The 23,030-nt window shown below is 57.1% G+C and overlaps 1 protein-coding gene across 3 annotated transcripts; it reads left to right on the forward strand.

Annotated features, from left to right (window-relative positions):
- The first annotated feature begins 1,478 nt into the window (after positions 1 to 1,478).
- Positions 1,479 to 22,770, forward strand: MAP2K2 (mitogen-activated protein kinase kinase 2). 3 transcript variants are annotated; one of them, XM_086410128.1, is made up of 11 exons: positions 1,479 to 1,833; positions 5,479 to 5,689; positions 9,976 to 10,122; positions 15,035 to 15,112; positions 15,766 to 15,817; positions 15,888 to 16,012; positions 16,580 to 16,793; positions 18,612 to 18,676; positions 19,822 to 19,883; positions 20,764 to 20,809; positions 22,478 to 22,770. In XM_086410128.1, the coding sequence occupies exons 1-11, from the start codon at positions 1,742 to 1,744 to the stop codon at positions 22,586 to 22,588; spliced, it is 1,203 nt and encodes a 400-aa protein (XP_086266254.1). In that variant the 5' UTR covers positions 1,479 to 1,741; the 3' UTR covers positions 22,589 to 22,770. The 3 variants fall into 3 exon arrangements, 2 of the variants coding, with proteins under 2 accessions (XP_086266254.1, XP_086266253.1); XM_086410127.1 differs by having other exon boundaries at positions 22,092 to 22,510; XR_015166842.1 differs by lacking the exon at positions 16,580 to 16,793.
- Positions 22,771 to 23,030: the final 260 nt, after the last annotated feature.

The following is a 23,030-nucleotide window of genomic DNA, read 5'->3' on the forward strand; positions in this document are numbered from 1 at the left end:
CCTATGTACTGCCTTTTTTTTTTTTTTTTTTTAACTGATGTTAAAATCACTTTTCTTGTAAAATGGTTTAGCCATTGTGGAAAACAGTACGATGATCCCTCAAACAATTAAACATAGGGACTTCCCTGGTGGCCCAGTGGCTACGACTCCACCCTCCCCAATGCAAGGGGCGTGGGTTTGATCCCTGGTGAGGAAACTAGATCCCACATGCTGCAACTAACAGCACAGATAATAATAATGATGTAAATTTTATTTAATTATGCAGCTAAAGATCCCACATGCTGCAATGGACCTGGTGCCGCCAAATATTTTTAAAAAATAAAAACGTAGAAACGCTACATGATCCAACAATTCCACTTCTAAGTAGATATCCAAAATAATTGCAGACAGGAATTTCAACAGATATTGGTACACCCTTGTCCATAGCAGCCCTATTTACAACAGCCAAAAGGGAGACACACCCAAAAGTCCATCAGTGGATAAACCGACAAACAAAATGTGGTCCAACCATGCAGTGGAACACTGCTGCTGCTGCTGCTGCTGCTAAGTCGCTTCAGTCATGTCCGACTCTGTGCAACCCCATAGACGGCAGCCCACCAGGCTCCCCCATCCCAGGGATTCTCCAGGCAAGAACACTAGAGTGGGTTGCCATTTCCTTCTCCAATGCATGAAAGTGAAAAGTGAAAGTAAAGTGGAACACTATTCAGCCTTAAAAAGGAAAGAAATTCTGACAGACGCGAGCACGTAGTTGGACCTTGAGGATATAGATGGACCTTGAGGATATTACACTGAGTGAAATAAGCCAGTCACAAAGGACAATTACTATAGAGTGGAGGTCTGGGGAAGTCAGTGTTTCATGGGGACAAAGTTTCAGTTTGGAAACTGAGAAAGTTGTGGAGATGTTTGCGGGGATGGTTGCAAAACAATGTGAACGGACTTAATGCCACTGAGCCATGCATCTACCAGTGGTAAGTTTTATATTAGGTATACTCACAACAACAAAAGTTTTTAAATGACGTCTCTCTCATGAAGGAATGAATGGTAATTGACATTATGAGTTTACAGGACATGTTCATAATTGGCAAAAAGTCTTCAGTTGACTCTGACAACTTAAGTGTCCCACAACTGTTGAGGATTTTGCTGGCTCACGCAGTCCCAGTATGGAAACCACAAGGTTCTGAGGAGCTGACCTCTCCCCCACGCACACCTGCCTACCCATTCTCCGTCTCGCCCCGCCTCCCCCTGCGCCCGTTCCTGCTGCCCCAGGCGCATGCGCACTTGTTCGGTGGGAGGTGAGTGAATGCGCACGCTCCGGGCACAGTCTCGCGTCAATCTCCGCCCCTTTTCCCTTCTAGGAGGCAGCCTCAGGCTGGTGCGCACGCGTCGGGGCGAGGGGCGGGTACCAGCACGGCTCCCTTAGGTGGTGGCTCTCGCGAGAGGCCGGCCCGCGATCTTGTAGCTCCCCCTCCCCTCCCTCCGCCTCCCGGGCTCCTGCTGCAGCGTCAGCCCCTGTCCGGCTTCGGTGGCTGCGGCGGCCCCGATCCCGTGGCTTCAGCCCCGGCGACCTTTGGGGCCCCTCGGCCCAGATCCGCAGCACCGCCCATCTTCGTCGCCTCGGCGCCGGCCTAGGCCGCGGCCGCAGCCCCGGGCTCGCGTCGGTGCCGCCCGCTCCCGGCCCGCCCCCTATGGGCCCCGGCTAGAGGCGCCGCCGCCGCCGCCGCCGCCGGCCCGCGGAGCCCCGATGCTGGCCCGGAGGAAGCCGGTGCTGCCGGCGCTCACCATCAACCCCGCCATCGCCGAGGGCCCGTCCCCTACCAGCGAGGGCGCCTCCGAGTGAGTGGGCCGGGCCGGGGCCGGGGAGAGGACAGGATGTGTGTGTGTGGGGGGTGTCCCAGAGTCGCGAGGTCTGGGGACGGGGTCGAGGAGAGAAGAGGGGAGAGGCCCCGAGTAGCGAGATCTGGGAAGGGGGAGTCCCCGAAAGGAGGAGAGAAGGCCCAGGTAAGGTCGGAGGAGGGATCCCTGAAGAGGAGAGGAGAGGATGAGGGACTCTGAGTATGATATTGGCGGGAGGGGGGTCCCTGAATGGTGAAATTGGGCTCTGGCAGGGTTCTTGCTGTGGGATGATGGTCTGATAGTGAATCGGTCCCTGCGGGGATAAGACGGGGATATGAGACCCTACAGAGTGAAGCTATGGTAGTGATCCTCACCTGAGGGGAGAGGATGGGTCAGGGGTCCCTAGTGGTGAAATCGGAGGAAGGGGGAGGAGTCCCTGAGTAGTGATGTAGAGGGAAGGAAGGGGTCCTTGCATTCTAAGAACAGGGCGCACGGGGTTCCTGAAAGGAGAGGATGGGGCTGGCAGGGTCCCTGGGAGTGAGCATGGGGTAGGGGCGTCCAAGAAAAGGGGAAGAGGGTGTCTGAGAGATGAGGGAGGGTCTTAGGGAATTTGGGGGGAAGGGAGCCTGAGAAGATTTTGCTGGTGGGGAGAGAAGCTGCTGAACCTGGGGAGAATGGTGAGGCATCCTGACAGGGGCAGAGAGGCTGGAGAAGTGGGGAGTGAGGGGGATTTGGAGGGCCAGAGGTGGGGAGAACTCGGAGCAAGAAAGAAGTCAGGGGATCTGCTGGGACCCCTGAAAGCAAATGAACAGAGAGATTCTGAATTGAATGAATTAACAAATCCTTGAGGGGCTGGAGAAGTGGTGGTGGTGGTTTGAGGCCATGGAGGGGGATGGGAGGACTTGAGGGGAAAGAACGGGACAGAGAAAGAACCTGGGCCTTTGGGGGTTGCCCGATGGCAGACTTGTCTTCAGAGCACATCCCTGACCTCCCCACTTCGATTCTCCATGCTGGAGTGGAGCAGGACGGTCCTAGAAACACCTGGCCTGGGTCCGTGTGCCTTGTGCAGGTGTGATCTGTGAGAACCCAGAGATGATGGGCGAATGGCATGTTTCGTGCCTCTCAGGGGACTTGGCCTCCCTGTAACCAAATGAAGGAGGAGCGCCTTGATGCACATGAGTGTGAGTTCACATCTTTCTCTGTCCCTGAGGGCAGCTCAATGTGGGGACGCGTTCCTGATTCTCAAAAAATTCGCTTATTCTAGGGACTTCTCTGGCAGTCCAATGGTTAAGATCCCGAGCTTCCAATGCAGGAGACACAGGTTCGATCCTTGGTCAGGGAACTAAGATCCCACAGGCAGCGTGGCTCAGCACCCTCCACCCTCCAAAAAAATCCACTTATTCTTACAAGAGAGCTCCTTCATCATAGTTGCTCTCTCTCTCTTTTTTTCTTAAAATGTGATCTGTGATTTCCATCCCTTCAAAAATTTCCCTAGTAGAAGCCAGCCATTAGAATTCCAGAGTGTTGTTTTGTTTTTTAATAACCACAGTGGAGTTGCCATTAAATGTAAGATGGATTAATCAGCTGACTCCAGAATGCATTTTAGATGTCTGTTGGGCAGGCTGAAGACTTTCCAGGGTCTGAGGGTCTAGCCACAAAAGCTGCCTCTTCAGCCCTTCAGTGGAGGAGTTGTGGCACATACATTTACTCCTTTGCCTCCCCTCCTCTGTCCATCGCATCCTTCTTCCCCCTTTATCCAGGTCCCGGCTCAGGCGGCCGCTCCCATGAGCCCAGGCTTTGCAGGCAGACTGGACACAGGTGTCATTCACTCCAGCCTGTGCCACTTCCTTGCCTGTGATCCTCAGGCAGGTTACTGACCCTCTGAGCCTTCTCCCTCCCTTGTGGGCTGGGGTCTGCAAGAGACTCGCCTCCCAGGAGGATCATGAGAACTCAGCAAACTGGTTAAAGCTCTGGTACCTGCTCGCGATGTGGCACCTACCTCCCAGCGACCTCTTCTTGCTACCAGCTCAGGTTGACATCACCCAGCAGCAGGTCATCTTGCTCCAGGGTGTCCTTTTGCTTACATCTCTTTAAGTTGTAGGCAAGTCATGATTGATCTTGGGGATTGGAAGGTTCCTGCCAGAACTCCAGTCTACCCCTTTATCTCCTGCTTGAATCCCCCCTACAAGATCTCCCCGAGCTGGGCAGTCAGCTTTGGCCTAAATGCCCTGGAGACAGACTTCCCTGGATGCCCAGTGGTTAGGGCTCTGAGCTTCCACTGCAGGGGACACAGGTTTGATCCTTGGTTGGGGAACTAAGATCCCATGTGCTGCACAGTGCGGCCGCTAAATAAATTAATAAATTGTATAAATGCCCTGGGGAGTGGTGGCTGGGGGGACCTCTTCTTCTCTAGAGCTGCACTCACGGTTTGGCTAGAGCTCCAGGCCATGCCAGCCCTTGACACATGGCGTGTCCAAATTCAGGGGAGCTGTAAGCATAATATGCTTTCCAGATTAGTTCATTTCACCTGTTTTTTTTTTTTTTCAAATGTGGCTAGAAAATTTTTAATTGCACACATAGCTTATGTTCTTTTTCTTTTAAAAAAAAAAAAAATATTTGGTTGCATCCGGTCTTAGTTGTGGCACGTGGGATCTTTAGTTGTGGCCTGCAGGCTTAGTTGCTCCACGGCATGTGGGGTCTTAGTTCCCCAACCAGAGACTGACCCACCTCCTCTGCATTGCAAGGCGGATTCTTAAGCTCTGGACAACCAGGGAAGTCCCTGTTCTCTTTCGGGCAGCCCTGAGTTAGTCCTCCTGGGCACTGAGCATTGAGCTGGCGTCCACCTGCCTGTTACAGGGAGCTGCCTTCAACTTCAGGATTTGATTCAAAGTCAAGTCACCAGGGAAAATAGCATACTGTCAACATTTCCTTTGAAAGTTCCCTGAATCACCCAATAAAGTGCCATATATGTGGTTGGTTTTTAATCACCGGGTCTAGGAATGTGTGTGCGTATAAATGCTTGGTGTTTACAGTAATGCTTGGGATATAATAAGCGCGTGCTGGTGGAACGGAATGCCCTGCATTTGTCCGCACCATTTATAAATTATGCCCCTGTCTTTCCCCATCCAGTGGCTGTGTGTAATCCATTTAAATTAGAGGCACAGGTGTAGCAGCTTCTTGTCGTCCTCCTCTAGGTTCTGGTTCCTTGCTCTGAGGCCACTCTGACTCTCAATTTGCTCCTCCATCCTCGTGAAAAATCCTGGGGACCTCCACTCCCTGACACCTGGGCTTCTCCCCATGGTTCCTTCATCTCCTTCCCTTGTGGTCTGAGCCTTTGTGTCAGGAAAGAGGCCTCCTGGATCTGATATCAGAGCCATCAACCTACAGCTCATCACCGAGATCTAACCTTTATGATGTGGTGAGGGGTGGCTGGTTCTCGGGGAGGCCGGCTGTGTGTCTGTGGATTGTCTGTCTTTCCTACCAGATGGTAGGCTCTTGAAGCACAAGAGTCAAGTCTGATTCACCTGCCGGCCCCAAACCCCAGGGCCCAGGATGCAGTGGTGGCTCGGTGACCCTGGCTCAGACTGAGTCATCTCCTGGTGGCTCCCACACTCTCGCTCACCCTTGCCCTTGGGGTCTCTGCAGAGCACATCTGGTGGACCTCCAGAAGAAGCTAGAGGAGCTAGAGCTCGACGAGCAGCAGAAGAAGCGGCTGGAAGCCTTCCTTACCCAGAAGGCCAAGGTTGGTGAGCTCAAGGACGATGACTTTGAACGGATCTCCGAGCTGGGAGCCGGCAATGGCGGAGTGGTCACCAAGGTCCAGCACAGACCTTCGGGCCTCATCATGGCCAGAAAGGTGAGCTGCAGCTGGCAGTAGGGTGACTGTTCTGTCCCTATGCTCTGTGGGCAGGTTCCCTGGAGATGGAAGGGAAGGTTAAAGGGTGCAGGCATCTGCTTTCTGATTGGCTCCTGGGCTCAGAGGCCCCACCCCCCAGCTTGGGTTCTACTTAGATTGTGGCAATGCAGGCTTGCCTCAGGCAGCTCCTCCTCTAAAACTGCCCTGTGCCTTCCCAGCTGTGGCTGCAGTTCAGATTCGCAGGAATGGACTGGCTTGAGAAAGGAGCAGATGGAAGAGAGGAGAGTCAGGTTCCCTTAGAGCCAGCTGCCCCCTGACATCAGAGCCAGAAGAAAACCCTGCCCACCAAGACCAGCTGCTAGGAGCGACAGTCACCTTTGGGGGATGGGGTCCAAATGACACGTGTTAGCCAGTATTCTCCAGAGAGAGGGAACCACTGGGGGTGTAGGGGGGAAGAGTAGACACTGGCTCAGGCAGTCATAGCGGCTGGCAGGTCTGAAGTCCGTGGGGCAGGCCTGTGGGCTGCAGATCCAGGGAAGAGTTGAATCTGGGGGTGAATCCCCATCCCTTCTAGGAAGGCCTTCACCTGATTGGATAAGGCCCACCACTTAGAGAGTCATCTGCTTCCTTGAGAATCTGATGATTCCTGTGTTAAATCACATCTAAAAATACCTCCACAGTGATGTCTAGATGGGTACCTGACCCAACAACTGGGTGCCGTGGCCTTACCAAGGGGTCATGTGAAGTGACCATGACCTCCCTGTTCAGTGCAGACCCCGATGCTGAGACGTCCCTCATTGGGGCTGCTGTGCAGCTGCCCTGCTGGTCTGAGGGGGAGGGTCCCTGAGAGACACTGGGGGTGGGGAACAGAAGGAGGTCCCCACCGGGGGACAGTGGCTCCTGCACACGTCCCCAGGGCCGTCGTGTTGACGTGTGACTCAGTTCATACAGTCATCTTCCTTCAGACGTAGAAAGCTCCCTCTTTGGATCCCATCATCTGGACCCCATGGTTTCAGAATCGCATTCTTGGACACTTGACCACCCCGTACCCTGGTGACGGGATCTGCACAGGGCCCGCTTTTCCTGGGAGACCTGTACTTAGGGCTTCCGCTGGGGTCTGTCACTTGGCTGTCCCTCTGCCTGCCGAGCTCCTCCCTCCTGAAACGTACAGCCCCTCGTTTTCTATTTCTGAGTGCTTTCCGCAGGCCTTCTTTTCCAAACCAGAGCAGCCCCAGAAATCCCTGCTCTGCCTGAAGCACCCCCAACTCCAGGGAGCAGAAGGGCAGCCATGAAATTCAGACAACAGTGGGGGGTGGGAGGGACTTGGACTCAGAGTGCTTCTCAGGGTCAGAAGGGTCTTCAGGCTGGCCAGGACTCTTCCGGGTGGTAGATAACCTGACTTATGTAACCATGGATCTCTGAAAGTTTGTCTACAGCTTCCTTAAAGCCTGTGAAGTGGGGCTTCAGAGTTTAAAGTTGGAGAGTTGGGCAGGTGTAGTCTAGCTAGGAGCCCTGCCCCATGTATGCCTGTGCCCAGCTTTGACCCCTGCCTCAGTCACAGACTCTCTTTGCTGTTTTTGCAACTTTCCAGAGCTTCTATAATCCTTTAAAAATAAAATCTTTGGAAGGGGAGGGAGGGGAAGGGACTCCCCTTAGCAGTCCAGTGGTTAGGACTTGGCACTTTCACTGCCAGGGCCAGGGTTTGATCCCTCGTTGGGAAACTGAGTCCAAAAAAAGAAAAAAAAAGAAGGGTCCAAAAACTGGGGGGAATGGGTCTCAGATTTTGTTCCGCATCAGGCGTGATCTCCTCTGGTTGCCTGTGGCCTGTGCAGCCATGCACCCAGGGTCACACAGTTCAGGGAGACCTTCCCCAGTGGCCCTGGAGCCCTCAACCGGTCTGTGGGGGTCCAGAGCTCCTGGAGGGCCAGTTCACCCCAAAGGCCTGTTTGCCAGTATCCAGCCAGGGACACAGGTGGGGAAATTGAGGCTCAGTGACCTTCCTCCCCTACCCTTGGTGGAATTCTGAGCTCCCAGGAAGCTGAGTCTGAATTCCATGCATTCCAAGGGTGTGAGCTTATCAGATGGCCCAGGTGTAAGGGTGAAGGTGGGGCTGGCCGGCAGGATCAGCAGGGATCCTGCTGTGGGCTGCGGTCCCTCCTGGCCCTCTGATGGGCAGGGCAGTATCCTGACCAGTCCCACACGAGCAGTGAGGCCAGTCCCACAGGACCCAAGGGAGCTCGTCTCCAAATGTTCTCTGGACTCCAGCGTGGCATCCCTACTCCTCCTGCGTCCTTGTGAGAGCCCCAGGCTCGAGTCCCAGGAGTGTGTTGCGCCCACATGGGTCTCCTGACTTCCTGTGCTCCCAGCAAAGGAATGTGTGTTCAGCCTCTGTGTGTGTTCCTCCCCTCAGCCCCTCTGGCTTTAAGAACGGAGGTTACAGGCCTACCAAAGGCCACGTCCCAACACTGGCCCCCTTCTTTGGAGTGATGTCCCTGAGTCAAAGCTGGCACAAAATGTGCACTCCTGTGCCTGTAGACCAGCAGCTCTGTTCTACTGAGAACCTGAGGCTGAGCTGGTTGGTGTCTGGCTTGGGCTTGAATCCTCTTGGATCTGTTCTTTGCAGTTGACCTAGTCTGTGGGCACGTGCTGGGTGTCCTCTCACAAGAGAGAGCCATCCTACTGGAGGTGGCTGTGGGAAGGCACGCTGTCCGAGGGCCTGTGACCAGAGCTCGGCTCTGCAGGCAACCTTCAAGTAGGGGTGGGAGGTTTTGCCTGGGGGCCTCATGGGTACCAGGCATCGTGTTGCCAGAGTCTTCCACAGTTCTCCAGGTTTTGAGGGGCATTCGTGTGGGTCCCACACATACACTGTGCCCCCTGAACTCGGCCCACACCCCTCTAACAGGCAGCTCTCTGTCCTTCTACCTGGCACCCCCACCTTCCCTTGTCCATCTGGCTGAATCCCACCCATCCTTTGAGGCCTGGCTTCAGTGTCACCGGAATCCTGGGGCACCTGTCTGATTCCTCCATCGGCACCTCTACCACCTGGGGTTGCTCTTCCTGTGTCTCACCCATTCCCGGTGGCATGTCCCCTCCAAGCAGGACCTTCTCTGCTGTCTGCTCATCAGTGGCCCTGCGTGTAATCAACTCCACAGAAATGTCTGTTGAATTGGTCACTTTCAGATACCTGGGCTCTGGCTCTGCCTCTCTGACAGGGGTGGGTGGGAATTATACCCTTTCCTTGTGGTATCGCGATGGCTTGGGCACCTGGGACTCTGAGCAGCCAGGTCAAGGATCCACAGCCTGGCTCTCTCCCACCATGCGGGGAATCTTGGCTTCCCTGGGGTTTGTAGCTGGGCATTACTCTGGGCCCTTTGTCAGCTGTCTTCTGCGTCTCTCTAGGCGGTCCTTCCTCGTCTTTCCAGGTATCGTGATGAATTTGGTGACAATCCTTTCTGTCGACTTGGACTCAAGGGGAAGGGGAGCCACGCTCCCAGCGGGGCAGCAGAAGGCTCACTGTGGTCTCTCGGCTGGCAGGGGAAGGGGAACCCACCCCATGAGGGGCAGCGGTGAAGCAATTGCCCTGTTGAACAGGGTACTGCTGGGTCTGCTCCTGGAAGGGCTGACACTGTACAATTTGATTCACAGAGCTCCCCCTGTAACCAAGTGGACAGTGTTGCCTCTGATGATACTTTTTTTAAACAGCTTTAATGAGGTGTAATTCACCTACCATACAATTGAGCCTTTTAGAGTATTTAACTCAGTGATTTTTAGTATATTCGTGGAGCTGTGCATCCATCACCATCATCAATTTGAGAACATTTTCATCACCCCAAGATGCATTCCATCCCCATGAACAGTCACTCCCCCGCCCACCCTTAGGCCCTGGCAACCAGAGACCCGCTCTCTGTGACTGAGGGTCAGCCTGTTCTGGACGTTTCCTGTTCTGGACGTTTCCCATTAATGGAATCACACCCTGTGTGTCCTTCTGTGTCTGCTCCTCTCACTTAGCGTTATGTTCTCAGGCTGCATCCATGTGGTAGCCTGTTGGGGCTTCTCTCCTCATCATGGCTGAGTGGTGCTCGCATGCATGGAGGGACAGCATCCTTGGCCTGTCCCTCCTTCAGTTGATTCAGGGCGTACGGGTTGCTCCCATCTTCCAGATTCTGTGAACATTCCTGTTCAAGTCTGCACTTGGGTGTGCGTCCTCGCGCCCAGGTAGGTGGATGACCCCTCCTTTCCCGCCCCCTCAGCCGTGCGGCCCTGACCCCACCCCCTCTTCCCCACAGCTGATCCACCTGGAGATCAAGCCGGCCATCCGGAACCAGATCATCCGAGAGCTACAGGTGCTGCATGAGTGCAACTCCCCGTACATTGTGGGCTTCTACGGGGCCTTCTACAGCGACGGCGAGATCAGCATCTGCATGGAGCACATGGTGAGCCCACCCGTTCCCCCACCCCCTAGAGCCCTGGCCTGTTCCGGGGGCCTAGCGCAGGTGGGGAGGCGGTGCAGCTGTGTACACACTGCACATAGCTTCCTTTGTTTCTTAAGCACCACAGAGCCTCCTCTCAATTTTGCTTTCTCCCTGGATCCACGGGAGACACTGCTCTCTGTGGGCTGAGCTGGCCCCATCTTGTTCCCTCCGTTGGTCATCCCGGCGTCCATGTGCACCCATTGGGTAATTTACGAAGCACTGTTGACAGACACTGAGGTTGTTCCCAGTCCCTGCCGCGTTATGAATAATGCTACGTTGAAAGTCCTTGCACCTGGGACTTCCCTGGTGGTCCAATGGTGAAGACTCTGCATCCACTGCAGGGGATGCAAGTTCAATCCCCGGCCAGGGCACTAAGATCCTACATGCTGTGTGGTGCGGCCAAAAAAAAAAACAGGAAAGTCTGTGAACCTAAGCAGGCCCACCTGGGGAGGGCTGCTTGAAGAAATGCTTGACTGCTCCTTCCCACATGCCCTCTAGCCAGAGTGCATGGTCTGGGACACAGCTCTGGACCCCCAGCACAGGCCTGTGGGGACCAGGTCTCTGCAGTGGAGGGTGGGCGCCCATCTCCTTTAAACCACGGCTGATTCCTATGCGCCCCGTCATTAAGGAACTCTGGTCTCAAGGCTCAGAAATGGGTGGGATTGAATGTCATGAAAGCAGAAGTGGTCAGAGCTGAAGGCCCCTGGAGGAAACACTGCCGGCCCTCTGCCACCCGCCCTCGGCAGGTAGAGCCCTGCCTGAGCCCAGCCGTCCAGGCCCCGGCCCTCGGGGGCCCTTGCAAAACCAGGATGCAGTGTGGCTTTCAGCAGGCAGCTTCCGTTACGCCCAGCCTCCAGCCCACTGTCCTCTCTGATGGTTTTGTAATGAAGACAGGAAACGAATTTGAGCAAGAGCCCACCAGGAATGCTTGTGAGCCACAGGGAGGGTTCCCCCCCAGCTGCTTTGCCCCCACCTGGCAGTGCCCAACGGGTGCCCTTTCCTCACTGGGGAGAAGCCAGTCGTATCTGCCCGCCCACCTGGCCACCTCCTTGCAGATGAGAGTCAGGCAGAGTCAGGGCGAGAAATGGATGGGAAGTCACTCTGGTCTGAGGGGGCCTCTGCTGTATTGTAATGAACCCCCCACTCCCACCCCGACCTCTCCTTCTTCCCTCCCCCCCGTCACCTCCTCTGTGTGTTTTTGGCCACAGTACACAGGTGTGGCACGTGCAATCTTAGTTCCCCGACCAGGGATCAAACCCGCACTCCCCGCTTTGGAAGCACGGGGTCATTAAGACCCCGTGAAACCCAGGGACGTCTCCCCATCTCCTCTTCAGCCACCCCCACCCCTGCTCCCTGCATATCCTGAGTCAGGAGGCTCTTCTTTCCTGGCAGAGGAGAGGCAGCGTCCCAGCCCCGCCCCTCCTCTTCCCCCTCCACTCAGTGGGTGTGAAGCATCGGCTCCTGTGAGGCTCCTTCCGGGAGCACGCATGATGCTGGGGAGAGGCTGGATTCTCTTTGCTTGCTGGGCTCGTGCTTTAAGCTCCTGGTTGGGCTCTTCTGGTTCACTTTCATAGCGAGCATAAGAGGACGGTGGACACGTAGATCACACGCAGACTCCAAGACACGGGCCCCAGTGTGGCCCACGCACCCTGCTTTCTGCTAACAGGTGAGGGCCCACAGAGCTGTGCCTTAGGGAGGGGGCGCCCTGGACGGGGAGGGTGTGAGGAGGGACAAGACAACAGGAAGCGGCGAGAGAGCCCGAACCAGTCATGCCCTTGGGATCCCGCACTTAGTGGTGAGGGGGCACTCGCAGCCCCCCCACCTCCTTTTGCGGGACTCTGGAAAAATGTCACACTGGGTCTGTCCGAGAGGGTGAGGATGGGGCAAGGTTTCACCTGCACGCAGGGTCCTGCTCTTTGGTTCTCCTCTCCCACCAGAGAGCTTCCAGCTCTAGCTTGTGGGAAAAGCCCCCCGGCTGTGATGAGCAGCCTCAGTTCAGCCCAGGAGAAACTCACCTGCCAGTGTGGAAAACAGCAGAATTGGCAGCTGCCCCGGCACCCAGACCTGTTCCTGGGGAAAACAAGGGGCCCAGACCAGTGGACAGTGGTGTCTCGGGGCTGCAGCGGCCAGGGAGCAGCCGACAGACCGCTCAGAGGCACCTCTTGGTATTTCTTGGCCTGCAGTCAAATCTACCAAAGAATGCAGTCCCTTTTCTACAATAATGAAAAATCAGATGCGTCCTTCAGCAAAGGGGAGGTAAAGAATGACAGCAGGCAGCTTCCCAGGGGAGAAACGAAACCCACAGTTACGCTCCAGAGGAGCAGTCCTCCAGGAGAAAAGAGTGCATCGTACGAACCCACGGATGAATGGACAGACAGACAGGCTGAAAACGTGGTCTTCCTCTGTGCACATGGATGTGTATACAGGAGCATGGAAGAATCTGGAAGAAAATAACACACTTCAGGAAGGCTGGTGGAATTTCTGGGAGATCAGGGTACAGTTCATCTGCGTTTGAATTTTGAAGAGGAATGTATCAGGTTTCTTTGGAGGTCCAGTGGTTAAGAATCCGCCTGCCAGTGCAGGGGACACGGGTTCTATCCCTGGTCCAGAAAGAGTCCACACGCCCTGGAGCAGCTAAGCCTGTGCACGACAACTACTGAGCCTGTGCTCCACCCCAGGAGAGGCCGCCGCAGTGAGAAGCTCTCACGTGGCAACAAAGACCCAGGGCAGCCAAAAACAAATTTTTAAAAATCTTAAAAAAAAATGGTACTAAAAGAAAGATGTATTCGTGTGCTCCGTTCTCAATGAGTGGAGGGCTTTGGGATGCTCAGAGGACGCAGGCAAACTGAAAGCTCACAGTCACGCTTAAGGAGTAAGACCCGGGCTCAGAGGGACCTTGCCGTGGGCCTGTCACGCCACATCCTGTCCCATGTCTCCTCAGCTGTGGACCAGGGGCTCTCCACTGGGCAACGTGGGGGCCCTTCACGGTTGTCACAGCCAGGGAGATGCTTCTGGGGGGCAGGGACGCTACCCATGGTGCCCAGGATGGTCCCTCATAGAGAAAGGTCCGTTCTGATGTTGGGGGCGAGGTAAAGAAGAACCTCACTGTGTTCTGAGCCACATCTAGACCCCAGCCTGGGGCCTCTCCTGCCCCCATCTCCACATGAATGTTCTCCCTAAACACCAACCTACAGGCGTATCACAGCCCTTCAGAAAATTAGGAGTGTGAGGAGCCAAGTCGGAGAGCAGAAACCACGATCCTTTTTAAACATTCCTTTAAGGTTGAGAAAATGAGAAGGGCTTCCCTGGCAGTCCAATGGTTAAGAGTCTGCCTGAGAGTATGGGGGGACACGGGTTCCATCCCTAGTCCAGGAAGATCCCACATGCCATGGAGCAACTGCGCCCCTACCCAACAACTCCTGAGGCTGTGCTCCAGAGCCCGTGCTCCGCAAGAGAAGCCACCGCAATGAGAAGCCCTGCACACTGCAACGGAAAAAACCCCCTGCTTGCTGCAACTGAAGAAAGCCCAAGTGTAGCAGTGAAGACCCAGCACAGGCAAAAAGAAATAGTTTGTTTTTTTTTTTTTTAATGAGAAGAAAAGGAATTCCCATCTCACCAAGCATGTAGAATGGAGCTGGGCCGGCAGCCTGTCTGCTGGGTGCACCAGGCCGCCTGGTCCCGTGGGTTCCTCTCCAGCCACCCACCATGGGCGCGTGCACGGCCACTCGCCCCCTCTGGGGCAAGTCCATAGAGCCTACATGGATTCCCAAAGTGTCAGAGGGCTGGGGTTTTCCAGAACTCTCAGCACAGCCCTTCTCACCAGACACAGTGGGGACAGAGGCCTGGGAAGGGGGACTAGACATCCCCGAGGCTGCAGGCTTCTTCCCCACTGCCCAGCGAAGTGAGAGGCCTCCTGGGGCAGCAGGTGGCCACAGGGGCCCTGGAGCAGGGGAGAGAGAAAACAGGCTGTCCTCCCTGCCTCGAGTTCACATTTCGACCACCTCTCCCAGCATCCCCCAGGTCCAGCTCTGGCTGTTAAACATCCTGGGGGCGTTTCCGCCTGGCCAAAAGGTGCTGTGGGCCGGTCGGCGACCCCTGGGCTTGTGGTCTCCACGTTTGCACAAGACCTTGCACAAGACACTGGGTTTCTGTCGTTTCCTCATTAGCGTGTGGATTTGGGTCCCCGCCCGGGTCGGGGAACCGACTAGGGTGACCTGTGTCAGGTCCTTTGCTGGACATCCCAGGAGCAGGACAGTGAGCAGTGGCTGTCGCTTGCTCCCCTTCCCTGTGCCCCTCAGCCATCAGGCCTTCCTGGTGGAGCCAGGGAGGCTTCGGCCAGGGAGCAGTGAGGGAACCCATGGGCTTGGCCTCCCTTCTGCGCTGGACCCTTGCCGCTGGCACCCCTGTGGTCTCGCTCCCCTTTCCGCGGCCTGGCCGGCTGGCTAGAAGGGGACCCAGGCCCCAGAGCTGCGAGTCCACTCAGGTACACTCTCTGGTGCTCCGGCTGTGAGCTCAACCTCTACCCCGTGGAGCACTGGCCTCTGTGGCTCTGCTCTGCCTGCTGCTAACTGGCAGCCTCGAGAAGGTTGAATCCTGTTGTCCAGCCAGGGCCTTGGTTCCAGGAAGCTCAGCCGCCTGGGAGCACGGTGGCAGCCTTTCTGGTTCTTGAGCCCTTGAAGCAGTGGGAGTCCCTGCCTTGGGCCCGTGGGTCGCCTCTGGCTGTGGTCTGGCCTCTTTCCTGCAGACGTGAGTGAGCACCCACTCGCCAGGAGCCTGGGAAGTGGTTTGTTTTCCAGCCTGCTGCTCTGGTGTCCCGAGGCCCTGGCCTGGCAATGGCTCAGAGCAGCTTGCCTCTCCCCTGTGCTGTCCCCAGGATGGCGGCTCCCTGGACCAGGTGTTGAAAGAAGCCAAGAGAATCCCTGAAGAGATCCTGGGCAAGGTCAGCATTGCGGTAAGTGTGTAGGCACACTCCTGGCCCTGCACTCTCGGGGTTCATTACTGCTTCTCCCCGCTTCCAGGTGACCAGGCTTCAAGGAGCCCCTGGAAGCCAGTGGTGGGTGTCAGCATGGTCCCCTTCAAAGAGGCAGAGGTGCCATTGCCAGCCTCCACCAGCTGTGTGCCTGAGTGGGCCAAGTCCTTTGCCCATGAAGTGGGGTAATGCTCCCCAACCCATGCAGGCCTTGGGCAGGGGACGGAGACGCTGTGACCCCAGACACGTGGTGTCCCACGGTGCTGTCATCGTTGACTGTGGCCTCGCTGACTCGGTGAAACAGCCTCTCCATCCTTCACCCTATCAGCCTGGGAAGCCTGAGCACAGTCCCAACAGCGAAGGGCTTAACAGAGGATGCCCCTGGGGCTGGGGTGACCTCCAGGGCAGGAGGCTGGCTGGACAGTTATAACCTCGGGCCTTGTCTCAGCTCCCAGGGATCCCAGGCCCTCCTCAGATGAGGAGACAGCATTGCCCACGTCACAGGCAGGGGGCTTTGTGAGAGTCGATGAGGTGGGTGACTGTTCCCACCCCAAGGATGTGGTGACTGTCTTGTGGCCACTGTGGCCTGGCCCTGGGGACAGTCCCCCTGACGGTGCCCTGCGGCTCCCCTGCAGGTTCTGCGGGGCCTGGCATACCTCCGGGAGAAACACCAGATCATGCACCGAGGTAAGGGGAGGGCACCCCGGCCTTGGGGCGTGCGGGGCGGCGGTGTCCTCACTTCCGGCTCTGTCCCCAGACGTGAAGCCGTCCAACATCCTGGTCAACTCCCGGGGGGAGATCAAGCTGTGTGACTTCGGGGTGAGCGGCCAGCTCATCGACTCCATGGCCAACTCCTTCGTGGGGACGCGGTCCTACATGTCTGTGAGTCCCTCGATCCGCTGTGCCCCCGGGTTCTTCTGCGGTCCTCCCTGCCACCAACCCCATCAGTTTTTCCCCGATTTCCAGGTTTTCCAGAAGCCTGCTCTTCCCTGTTGTGCCATTTCTGTCTTTGCTGGGTTTCTCCTCTCCTTTGAATTTCCAGTCTCCTTCATCTTCTCACTTAGGTTTTTGTTTCTCTGCCCAGCTTCTCTCCACTGCTGGTAAAAGTCCAGTCGGGGAGAATCGTCAGTCAATTTCTGAGCCAGGCAACTGGCCCTGCATTATTTTAGTAGCCATCCAGGCGATTTTTAGAGCAAATTACTAGAAGTCAGTCTTGGGATTGTCCTAAGAGCAAGACGTCCCTGGGCAGGGCACTGTCCAGCTGTGGGTTGTGGGTTTGTGGGGGGCTGCCGTCAGCTCAGATGGATGGAGTGGAAAGAAGAGACAGAACGGCCTGCTTTCTGTCGCTGGGTCTCTGGAGGGATCCCAGAGTGGGACAAGGGTGCAGGGGAACCCCAGGGTGCCGGTCCCTCCTCATCACCCTCGGGGTGTCTCCCTGTCTCCCTGCAGCCGGAGCGGCTACAAGGCACACACTACTCGGTGCAGTCAGACATCTGGAGCATGGGCCTGTCCCTGGTGGAACTGTCCATCGGCAGGTACCCCATCCCCCCGCCGGACGCCAAGGAGCTGGAGGCCATATTCGGCCGGCCCATGGTTGATGGCGCAGAAGGAGAACCTCCTAGCATCTCTCCACGGCCGAGGCCCCCCGGACGCCCCATCAGCGGTAGGGCTCCAGGCCAGGGCTTCCGGCTTGGATGGGCCCCAGAGCCTGGGGATGGCAGCTGCCTCCCCACGGGCCCCTCTCAGCACCAACTGTCCCCCTGGGCCATGCTCCCTGAGGTCAGTAGTCCTCAGATAGTCCTGTGGCTTCTGGGGACAGCACTGCAAGTGCCCCAGAGCCTCCCGTCTGGGGCTGCTGCACCTGTTGCTACCAGCTGGCTGCGTCGAGAGGCTCAGTCCTCAGCCAAGGCAGGGGTGGGGTAGAGGGGTGGTTTCTCCCACATTTTATCACGAGAACGTTCAAGCATACAGAAAAGCCAAAGGGTTGCCCAGCAGGCTCGCACCCACCACCTGCCATGGCTGTTCTCCTGTGTCAGGCCCAGCCTTTTGGGGAGTGCAAATTGAAAGGAATTCAACTCAGGGTCTCCTCCAGTGGCTGCTTGGCTTCAGCTCTGTTGCACAGCCCAGTGTGGGCGGGAAGAGGGGTGTCCTGCAGAGGTCTCGTGGTACCTGGACCAGCCACCTGTGAGATTCAGGCTGATGCTTGCACCATATTGAGGGCTGGCTCAGGGTCAGGATCAAGGTCCCAGCTCAAATGGTATAATTAGGCAATGGCACTTAGGGATCTGTGACTTTATTTTTCTTAAGTCAAGTGACCAGAAGAGAGTTGAATTAAGTTTGAGACCAAAGGACCATGCAGTGGACTGCAGTTGGTTGGCTGGCTGGTTCCTAATAGCTTTTTTGAGATAGAATTCACATAGCAAAGGATCCACTCAATTCATGTTAACAACACTGGATTTCTGTACCTTCACAAGGATGTCCGACCATCACCTTATGTGAGTCCAAAACATCCTCGTCACCTCAGAAGGAACCCCTGTCCCTCTCCCCTCCGCTGACAACCAGGAACCCACTTTCTGTCTCTGTGGATTGGCATGTTCTGGACATTTCCCATTAGTGGAATCACACCCTGTGTGTCCTTCTGTGTCTGCTTGGGGTCTGTCTACGTCACAAGTGTTGGTGCCTAGCTCCTTTTTTATGGTCACATAATATTCCACTACTTGCATCATTAGTTGGTTTTCACAGTATTTTCAAGCCCAGACCGTTGCTTCCCTGCTGCCATGCCCAGACTACTGGGCTATTGTAACTTCCTCCGAGGGGAGAACCTCCCCCACCCAAATCTGTGTCCTCAGACCCTGGCCCCTCCTTTCCCTGCCTGACTCCCAGATGGCGCCCCGACCTTCCAGGCAGGGAGGAGCAGTGGGCTATGCCAGGCCATTCGCCTGCCAGCACCTCCCCCAGCCCGGCCCCAGCCCGAGTGCCCATTTCAGGCCAGGGGACAGAAGGCAAAAGTCCAGCTGCCAAATGCAGGCCTGGCCAGCTGGGTCTAAGACAGGGGTCAGCCACCTCAGCCGGCCACCACCGTGAGCCCACAGGTCTGGGCAAGGTCATACACACAGCTGCCCGCCCACTGCCAGCCCCACCCCCACCCCCACCCCCCGCCAAATGCCCTGCCTGCACAGGGAGCAGGGGTTTGGATTTGGGACAGCCCAGACGCAGCCCCATGCCAGATGTATGCCTTGTCAACCAACGTTCCTATTTGTTTCCATGTTTGGGGTTTGTTTCCTTTTTCTCATTCACTGGAGGGTCAGGAGAGAAGTTCCTTTCCCAGGAGGGCAGTCAGGCCAGGGAGCCTGCCCTGTGGTTCGGGCCAGGTGGGAGGAGGGTGATCGGCCTCACGTTCCACACACTCAGGCCTTGATGCCAGACAGAAGCACAGTGGCCACCTGCCCATCTCACCCGAATTCATTTCTGCCCCGGGCAGGTCACGGGATGGACAGCCGGCCTGCCATGGCGATCTTTGAGCTGCTGGACTACATTGTGAACGAGGTGCGTGCCCAGAGCCCCGCTGGCAGGTTCTCCACACCAACGGGAGTAAGCTATTCCTGTTGGAAGGCATCCCCCCAAGAAGAGAACTGGACACGTAGACCGTGGGGTGTGCGGGGGAGGGGCCGCAGGGAGAGATGGAGACCCTAGTCTTCAATAGGATGTTGTTATGTTACGAGGTGTGAAGACATGTGGCCTCACTTCTACCTGTGATACATAGACCTACTCTCCCCAAGGGGCTGTTTTCTTATCTTTATAGAGATGAACCCAGAATTGTTACTCTGAGCCCAGGGGCTAAGTGCTGGGGCCCAGGTGCCCTGACACCCGCACCTCCTTTTCTGAGCATCTTGGTGTCTGTGTGAACTCATGAGTCCTCCCACTTCCTCAGAGAAGGTTCAGGCATTCCCCGCCACCCCCCACCCCACCCCACCCCAGCCTCAGGGAGCCCCCAGCCCATGAGAGGGCAGTGTGGATGCCCACTGTACAGATGGGTACATCAGGGCCTGAGGAGGGGAATGGCACAGGGCCCAGCAGGAACTGACCCCAGAGCCAGCCCTCTCAGTATGGCCGCATCGCTGTCCTGGGCCCTCTGGGACAGACATGGTTTCCGGTAGCCCCGGGGCATTGGGGCGGCTGGGCTTGGGCCAGGCTTGGCTCTCAAGGTGAGCAGCTCAGAGCAGGGTCAGTGATGACAGAGCAGGGTGGGTGGCTCTGGTGACAGCACTTCCTGCACCCAGCAGCGCTGCCCGGGCCTGGCTAGCACGTCCTCCCCTGGAGGTGGAGGAGTGGGCTTCTCCAGTTTTCAGGCCCAAACCCCAGCAGCTGCTGCCTCCCTGAGATCCAGACCCTCAGCTCACTCCAGGCACTTCCAGAGGGGGCGGACAGGATGGCCCTCTCCTTCTCTCCAGAACCAGTTGTGATCCCAACATGGGAGCTCTTGAAAGAAAACCTGGGAAGAGCCTGACCCAGGTGGCAGGGCAGGCGGCAGGGCTCCCAGGGAAGCTGCTGGAGGGAGTGGGATGGTGCCCTCTGCCTCCATGAGAGGTGTCCTGAGGGTCCCCACGGCCGCACGGCTAGGAGGCATCTTTCCCCCTGATTCCCAAACCATCCTTGACCTCTGACTCCCACCCATCTGGTCTGTCCTTCAGCCTCCTCCCAAGCTGCCCAACGGCGTGTTCACCCAGGACTTCCAGGAGTTTGTAAATAAATGGTAAGATGGAGCGGGTGGGGGGAGCAGGCTGCCTGCTTCCTGGGGTGACTGCCAGGGCCTCAGGGATGCTAAACAATGGCAGCATCTGGTGGGACCAGAGCTCACCTGAGAATCGGTCCCCCTCCCAAAGCTGCTGAGTCTCATCCCCAGCTCATCCCCACCACCCCGAGTGAAACCAGGCTCTTTGGAAATCACACAATTTCCACCCTGCCTTCTGCCAGCAGGCACCCCAGATTGCTGGCCCTTCAAGCCCGTCACCTCCCAGCTCCCAGGTCAACCTTCCAAGCCTGTTTCAAGGAGGCAGCCCTCTTCGCCCTCTGTGGGTGATGCAGCCTCAAGCCAGCGGACCGTGGACCTGGAGGGCCGGTCTGCCAGGCGCCCTGCGTGTTTAGACGCACACATGGCAGCCCGGGCTTGCACGTCCCACAGCTGATCTGCAGCTGTGGGTGCTGCCATCCCCCACCACCCTGTGAACCTCTCTGTGCCCCGGGAGGCTGTCAGTTTAAAGAACTGCCACTCAGCCCTGAGCTGCCATGAACAACTGCCTTTACATAGTTCTGCTTTTCTGAAGGAAAAATATCCATTTTGACACTTGGACTCCTGAGCTCGGGGTTTTTTATTAGACGTTTAGCTGCGGTTGCTACTAGGCCTCTAAGCTAGCAGCAGCCTGGGGCTTTCCCACCCTCTGTCCCTTTCCCTCTTGTCCTGGCCCCAGGCCCTTGCCCTTCCCTTCTGGGCCAGGCGTCCTGCTCTCACACCAAAGGGTGCGGTGGGGCCCCTCGCCCCCACGGTCCAGGCGGCCAAGGGCAGAAGGACGCAGGCTCCTCCCCTTGGCACTGACAGCCCACTTCTCCTCTCTCCCACCTCCTGGGACCCGCAGCCTAATTAAGAACCCAGCTGAGCGAGCAGACCTGAAGATGCTCATGGTGAGTGACACCCAGATTTTGAAGATTCAGGGGTCCCTAGCAGGCCCTCCGTGCCCCAAGTGAACACCTGAGTGGGCTCTGATGATGTGGGCTGGCATGTGGAGGCCGGGCGAGCTGCAGAACCCATGTGGGTCTCCCTGGCTCACTGGAGGGTTCCACGCAGACCAGCTGAGTTCCTCCCAGCTCCCCAGGGACAGAAGGGCCTGCATGCCCAGGGCTAGGGCTCAGAATGACTGGCCTCTGAGGCATTGGGGGCACCGCGGGGTTATCTGCCTTCCTCTAAACCACACTGCTCGATGTCCTTGAAAACCAAGGTGGTCACCAGAACTGACCTTCTACCAGCAGAGCTGCCTGCCAGCCTTAGGTGGCCATCACAGCACCTTCCACCCACGTCTGCTGAGGACATTAGGCCTTCCTCCACTGCCCAGTCTGACTATCTGAGTCTCAGAGAGAAAATACTTCCAGCCACTCTTGGTGTCCACAGGGGAGAGAAGCAGCCTCTTGGGGTGGCTGCGATGTGGAAGTGTGAATAACCTAGCCATGCCCCCTGGTGGGCTTCTGTGCCCTGCCCACACCTGCAAAGGCCCCCCGCCCAGCCTTCCTCCAGCTCTGCACCTCGGGACCTTTGCACAGGATGGTCCTGATCCTCTGGGGCTGTGTCCTGTTGCTCTCTCCCCAGCTGTGGCCCCTGCTCCAGCACCTTCCCCAGAAAGGTACCTTGTCTGAGCCCACCCCTGTTAGCTGTGGGTCCCGGCTGTAGTTAGTCTGCTGTGAGCCTGGCCTGGCACACCTTGTAGGGTAGGGTCAGCATCAACCTGCTTCTTTCTAGAAGTTTCTTATTAAGTCCAGTGACGTGTGCTTCAGGTGTGCATGACAAAAGAAGCCCATGTTCATGGTGGACATTACAGACCAAGGGGACAGCAGCACAAACTTTGAAACCCCCACGGTCTCCCCCCAACCCAGCTCTGTGCAGTTCACACAGTTCAGGCCCACATCCAGGTCTCTGCCTGGGCGACACCACGCGCTGGGTGGGGCTGACTGCTGTCTTGACCACAGGGACCCTGGTCCCTTAATTTGGTTTTTTTCACCCAAGCCTGAGCCCCCTTTAGGAAGGTGGGAGTATTCTTGCCTCCCCAGCTGGTGAAAGAGACAGATGTCGCTTGGGGGCGTAGACCCCCACCCTTCTGAACCAGGGACCTCTGGCGAGTCCAAATGGGAAGTGTGACTGTGAGGGTCACTTAAACTGATGGAGGAGGTGCGATCCTGCTCCCCGGCCACACAGGCCCTGTTTCCAGGCTCAGGAGCCTCAGCTGGTGGTTGCCACCTGGACAGGACGCTCGGGGAACTTGCTGTCCTCACAGAGACCTGTGGTTCAGATCAGATGTCCTCACGCAGGCAGCCCTGCCCCCTGCGACACGGGGCCACACCTGAGGACATCTGTGTTTGTCGCACTGGGGGGCTTCTAGCATCAGGTGAGGGGGGGCCAGGGAGGCTGCTCCACAACCCATCGCAGCACCCAGAGAGCCCCACAGAGGGTCACCCTGGGCTCCAAGGGGCACGGAGCGGCCTGCCCCTTGCCTGAGACCCTGTCCCACGTCGCTGGCCCTGGGGTGGGGGTCCAGCCATCTGTCCAGAGCCAGACTGCTCAGGCCACTCCTTCCCTTTCAGAACCACACCTTCATCAAGCGGTCCGAGGTGGAAGAAGTGGATTTTGCTGGCTGGTTGTGTAAAACACTGCGGCTAAACCAGCCCAGCACACCCACACGCACCGCCGTGTGACGGTGGTCCTGCTGCCGCCACCAGGCCTTCCCCCCTGCCCCATCCCTCCTGCCATGCCCTCCGAGGGGACGCACACGTGGCCCTCAGGCCCGGGGAGGCCGATACCGCTGTGCTGTCTTCTCAGATCCTGCTTCCTTAGGTTTAAAGAAAAAAGAAAAAAAAACAGGGAAAGAAAAAGCAAATGTGCCAGTCGTGCTTCTTGTTCCTTATCCTTGGGGTCTCGGTCCCTGTCCAGCCGGGGTGGACGCCTCCACCAGGGCAGCCCAACCCCCAGGAGACGGTGACCTTGGGCACTGACTTTGCTCCTTTCCAAGCTGTGAAGCCTTGGAACGGCCCCCAGAGAGAGGGGGTGCCATCTTGGGGTGGATATGTGCCCCTCGCCTAGCGTCTGCCCCTTGGAGGTGGTCCCCCCAGCCCAGAGGAACAGTCGGGTCCCTGATGG

This window comes from Bos grunniens, chromosome 7, assembly GCF_055505025.1.
Source record: "Bos grunniens cultivar Pamir isolate PY7600 chromosome 7, Bosgru_T2T1.0, whole genome shotgun sequence".
Classification (NCBI taxonomy): domain Eukaryota; kingdom Metazoa; phylum Chordata; class Mammalia; order Artiodactyla; family Bovidae; genus Bos; species Bos grunniens.